Source organism: Lathyrus oleraceus, chromosome 7, assembly GCF_024323335.1.
Source record: "Lathyrus oleraceus cultivar Zhongwan6 chromosome 7, CAAS_Psat_ZW6_1.0, whole genome shotgun sequence".
NCBI lineage: Eukaryota > Viridiplantae > Streptophyta > Magnoliopsida > Fabales > Fabaceae > Lathyrus > Lathyrus oleraceus.
In genome coordinates this window covers 414,252,329-414,258,748 of record NC_066585.1, presented here as the reverse complement: position 1 = coordinate 414,258,748, position 6,420 = coordinate 414,252,329, and the positions used below count along the sequence as shown (strand labels likewise).

Genomic DNA, 6,420 nt, shown 5'->3' with positions numbered 1-6,420 from the left:
AAACATGAGGAACATCAGGACATCCAAAGTGTCACATTAACCGTAGCCATCATTTTAACCATTCCAGTATACGCCGGACAGTCGTGATGATCTCTTGCTACTTACCTAAGGTACACTAGATTCGGGTGTAGGATCTTTCACTCAAGCATAGAATACCCAAACAATCCCTTAAAACTAAATCAGACAAAGAAACAATTCGAAAACATAAGTGATCTTATCTTTAAGGTAACCTCTCTTTTTAAGATTCCCCAGCAGTGTCGCCAGTTCTGTGATACGGTGAATTGACTTTGTGTTTTTGCTTTGAAAAGCTATGTTGCGGATAGCAAGAGTCGCCACCGACTTTTCTTTTATCCAATAAGGAAAGGCGGAAAAGAACAAGAAAGACCTTGATTAGATTTTGAGTTCGGGAGGTACATTATACAAAGGGAATGTGTTAGCACCCTTTGTATCCATGGTTATCCATGGGCTCTTAATTGCTTAACTCACTTATGTTTTCCTTGTTTGAGAAAGTGTTTGAGAAATATGGTGTGTTTAGAAAATATTTTGAAAGGAGAGTTTAACTTTATAATGATTCTTGTACGAATGTATACAAAGTGTTTATCTCGTTTGATTTTGAAAGATGTTTAGAAAAATATAACTCGACGATGATTTTGGTGCGAATGTATACCAAGTGGTGATTTTCTAAAAGATGTTTTGAAAAGTGTGAGGTGTGAAAAGTATTTTAAGCTGTGAGCAAGCATCTAAGAGTTATACCTAACCAAGGTCTTTATAGGTATTTCCTATCCTTATGAGGGTAAAACTGTCCTTACTATTGAGAAGTAAGTAGTCTTATCCTTTGGATGTAAAGGGACATCGTGGGGTCTTCGATTGGTCATTGAAGGCAACATTTGTAAGGATACCTTAGCATTCGAAGGGACGATCATCATTTAATCGCAGGCTACAAAGAAGGGTCATCGAGGGACGAAGTCATATATTCGAAGGCAACGTTCAAGGGGCAAGGTCATATATTCGAAGGTAACGTTTGAGGGACTATGATTTATCTTGTAGGGACATTTACCTTTTGATCGAATGGACTATGACTTATCTGTTTAGGGATGATGATGATTTAATCGAAAGGGTCTTTTCTAAGGGTATCCCCACATTCGCGGGACATAGACAACAAAGAGAGGGTTACCCTATAGGTGCAAGTGTGGAAATGATTGGATTCGGATATATTATCTTGAATTAATTTATCTAAGTTCGATTATTTATCTTTCCATGCAATCCTATTAGCATACATCTAGACAGTTATATTCACAGTATGGAAAAATTAATGTGCGAAAAATAAGACTACGCTATTACATGGCTTCGGGATGGGGGGTACATAATTTAAAAGGGGATATAAAATATCTAAATCTTAATTAACGAGTACAAAATTAAAAGGGCATACAAAATAATAAAACCTAATTAAACTAAAAAGAAAGAAATAATAAAAAAAAATCCTAATTAAATATATTAAATAGAAAGTTCATGACAAATGAAATAAATAAACTAAATTTAAGAATGAATTAAGAATATTTTTAGTCTATAATAATAGAAACTTTTTTTTTATGAATTTATGGAAAAACTTAGACTAAATTGATAGAAATTTTAAAAGAAAAGAGGAAAAAAATATATAATTAGATTTTTATTATTCAAAATAGCCCATTTTAATTAATTAAGTGATATATGAAAATTTAATTAATAAACTAGATTAAATTATATCCTAGTTTAAATAACTAATATAATATATTAATTAGAAAATTAATTAATGAGTTTTATTTTAATAATAGAAAAATAGTGGTGAATTAATTATAGTGGAAAGGGAGTAAACATAGTAAAACACTCAGGACCTCTATGTTGCAGTGAGGGGGGAGCTACCAACGAGTCATGTTGGTCCATTCGTTATTTATTCGCCTTCATTAAAATATATATTAATTCTACATGGATTTTTCCATTTTGACACAACACCACCATGCATGTTACAGCTTTCTCTCTTACGGCAAGCTACTTTATTTTTTCTCATGCTGTTTCTTTCATGTGAATATAACAAACCTGCAACTTCATCTTATATCAAACCACACACATAAAATAAGATCATATGTAATCATCATGCAACAATAAAAATAGCCATGCACCAATCAAGAAGCTTATATTATTTTACTCATGTATTCGTTCTCTTTATTGCAAGTGATAATGATAAAACAAACCTTACACATACATGTTAAAGACAACCAAGGATTTATATTATCACCATTATATCATCGTCATTATTATTAGGTAACTAGCGTTCAGACGGGCACTCCCGTGCCCGTCTGCCCACTTTTTTTAATGCGCACATCAGAGAAAAATAAATATTTGTTTTTCTTTTTATGAGGTTTCTACTGTAGGTCGAATTAAAAATAATATTATTACATTTTGAAAATGGTAAATAAAGATATTCAAAATTATATCGAAGCATGCAAAGTAATATTGATACTATGTAATCAATGACGTTCTTTAAGAGGAATGTCGAACATGAAATCTCTATTCGAAGTATTTTCTTTTTCCCTGCAATTGTTTTCTGTAGTAAAGAAAAAATGTAAGACTCTTAAATCATAATTTTTTAGAGAAAAAGATAGTAAAATTAATAGTAAGTAGTGTAATATAGTTTTTGCTTACCTTATAAAGATTCGAATCAATTCTTCGTACATCCCTTTATCAATGCGCTCTTGAGATTTTAAAAACTACAAATACATGACGAAATGTCATATTATAAAAGAAATACATTCAGAACACTTGACTCGTTTGAATATAATATGGTTTATTGCGACACAAATAATACCTGGAGAATGGAGATACTTTGTTTTAGTCTAGATTTGGTAGAACAACAATTATGACTTGTTTTTGAATTACCTGGATTTCTGGTAAATAAGGAAAACAATGGACTTAGTAAATATATAAGGTTTTATTTACATAAACCACAAATAGCAGTTAAATTCATGCATTCAAAAATAATCTAGAGTAAATATATTCTTAAATGAATTAAATAAAAACCTCTCCATCCTTTGAGATATTATTTCTCTTTTCACCATTTTCCAAAGTTGTGTTTTATCTGTCATCACTGTGGAACTCCAACCGATGGAGTAAATTTTCAAACGTTTGACCTGTTTCAATGAGGATGATAAAAATGTTACTGAAAGAGTGATGAAAGTGCAAGAATTTTTTTATACGTATTACGGAAAAGATAAATACACCTTATTGTCGAGTTTGCCGATGGATGAAATACTTTGTTCATCCTTCCATGTGTTCCATTTATCTTCGAAGTCTGTTATCTAAAATTTATTGCATAAGAATAGTGAGAATAACTATCACCCCATTTATATCTAACATAAAAGCATAAAATAAATGATTAAGTATAACTCACTTTCATGTCGAAGCAAGTTTCAACATTCTTTCGTCTCAACTCCTTACATAATTGAAAGATTTCCCCGTGTTCTAGTTTTGCTGTATATTAAAGCAAAAGAAAATTATATTTAGTTATTATATATCTATGATATAAATAATACAATATAAGCTTGGTATGTCGTGTAACCAAAATGGGAATCAAAACGTGCGAGCAATTTTTTCAATGTACTTAATAAATACCCGCGGTTGCAATAAAAGAATTTGTTTGTAGACTACATTTTTTGTGTAGTCACCATCTTCTCCTTTCAATTTTCTTTCCCTGGCTAAAACTCTTGTTGTAGTCTGTGAAACACCCTTGGATAAAGCCACATATAACTATCCATGACTAAAAATATGTCATGGAAGATATATTCCAACATTTGGAATGGTTTGTCCTTGTGATTTATTTATTGTAATTGCAAAACTTAGTTGCACAGGAAACTGCTTTCTACTAAGGACAAAAGGCAGTCAATCAATTGCAGATGTTTTTATTTTAATTCTAGGCAAAAAAGCATGTTTTCCTGCGTTGCTTCCTGTCAAGATTTCCACATCCAACATACTCATAAATAAACCACGACATAATAACTGGGTCCCATTACACAATCCATATCTAGGATCTAGATTTCGTAACAACATCAATGGTGCACCCTTTTTTATCTTTAGAATATGTGGTGGCAAACTACCTTGTGCAATTGAGTTTAAGAATTCTTGCTGGTATAAATTATGATTATATCCTTCAACCTCGTCAAACGATAACAAATTATGTTCTTCTCCTGGAAACTGATCGATAATCATATCATTCAATTTCTGGACATCATCATTTGTTGGTGTCAAAATAGCTCTTTGTACCATATATGGGGCATCCCAACCATGCAATTCTAAATTAGGAAAAATATGTTGGATAAGTACTTGTATGGAATGTTCACCTTCCCATGGGATTGCAATATGTAAAGGTAACCTCACCATGTCATCTGGTTTGGTAGGTTCAACACCATCACCAATGCGAATAAGAAATTCTGCAAACTCTTGATCATGCAATGATCACATATTTTGACGCAAATGCAAAATCTTGGTATGATTCCATAAATGAGACTGAACAATACACGCTGAAATCATTTGTGCCTTAGTATCTTTTCTTACAACAGGAAGAACTTGATGAAAATCCCCCCCCCCCCCCATGATCAGAACTTTTCCACCAAATGGAGCATTATTGCTACAAATGTCTTGTAATGATCGATTTAAGGCTTCCAAACAATTTTTGTTTGTCATTGGTGCTTCATCCCAAATTATTGCGGCAGCAACTCTAATGAGATTTGCAAGATCCTTTTGCTTTTGAATACCATAAACGGAACTCGGTTGAATATCAATAGGTATCTTAAATCGAGAGTGTGCAGTCCTACCACCGGGTAACAATGTTGCAGCTATACCAGATGATGCAGTTGCTAAGACAATTTATCCTCTACTTCTTAAACTTGCCATTAATGTTCTATAAAGGAATGTTTTACCTGTTCCTCCTAGACCATCAACAAAAAATACCTCACTGTGTTTTTGAATAATTACATTCATAATGGTGTTGAATGCAATCATTTGATCATTATTTAACTTAGCAATAGATTCAATATCTTCATTGGGGATATCGATCGCTAACTCCTCTTGTATGATACTTGGAACTGCACCTCTGTCTATTGTATTAGGGGGTAAAGATGGGAGATCATAATCTTCAATCTTTTTACCGTGCAGGTTTAAGAGTTCATTCAAGTCCTTCAACAACATATTAGTTAAGTCTGATTCCACAGCATTGTTAGCTGTTTGATAATCCTCTACCATATGTGTAAAAAACTCATTCCAAAGGCCTATAACATCAATAGGTTCACAAAATATTAAAATCGTCACGAATAACCTTCGTAAAGCATATGGCATTCGGAGACTCGTAGCCTCAACCAAACAATCACGAATACTATGATCAGTCTCTAGAAATCCCCTATCCTCGGCTGATTTTTTGAATGTACTGAAAGTCATGCCATTATTTGTAAGAAGATATTCCCAACTGGTTGGACCTGTGACATGAGATAACAACAGTCGCAAGTAAAACTTATCTCCCTCCGAAGGTGATACCGTATAGATTCTCTCGATAACTTTTCTTGTTGATCGCCTATGATGCCATTCCATATCCCGCTTGTTCCAACAATAATGCTCTGGAATCTCTCTATACAGATACTTTCTTGCTTGTGGATCTCGTAGATTCAATGCAAAGAATTGTGTGAGCATTGTTTTGGAGTTGCTTTCATTATTTAACACATCTGCAATTTGCTGATGATCATAAAAGCGCACTTGATGGCGGTTCGGCAAGTGGATATACAATCTTTCAACCGAAGGATATAATCGGTAAAGAGTGAATCGAAATATTTTCCATAATGCCTCGGGAGCACAAATCCATCTTGCATCAACATGTTGCTAAACTTCATCCATGTATGATCCTGTATGAACCTCCATAGCCACACGATCAGGGCCCTTGTACACATATTTGTATAGATACTTGATACTTTTAATGCTACTGCAAATCTCTATATTGATGTGACAGTCATACTTTAACAGTAACCAAGGGTTATAAGGAACCACCCATCTATTATCGACAGACCTATCTTTACCTAACGATACAGACTCATCAAACCTTTTCCTATACTCGGGATATGAGTCAGTGCCTTGACGTGTTTCATCCAAGAATTGTTTGGGATACCTTTTTTTATAATGTCCGTCTTTCATACATGGAGACTTTCGGTTGATTATGCCGCAAGGTCCGTGGATCATATGTCTTACAACAGCTTCATGCAACTGTGGTTCACATTCTAATTTAGGTATTTTTGCGCTTACCATACTATCATAATCTTTTGGGTCACGCAACTTATCGTTAATTTCTAAGACCAACAACATATGCACATGCGGCAATCCTCGCTTTTGAAATTCAGTGACATACAT

At 33.6% G+C, this 6,420-nt stretch overlaps 1 protein-coding gene across 1 annotated transcript; it reads right to left on the bottom strand.

Annotated features, from left to right (window-relative positions):
- Positions 1-5,898: 5,898 nt before the first annotated feature.
- LOC127104111 (uncharacterized) lies at positions 5,899-6,420 on the bottom strand. The gene has a single exon (XM_051041318.1). The coding sequence runs from the start codon at positions 6,418-6,420 to the stop codon at positions 5,899-5,901; it is 522 nt and encodes a 173-aa protein (XP_050897275.1).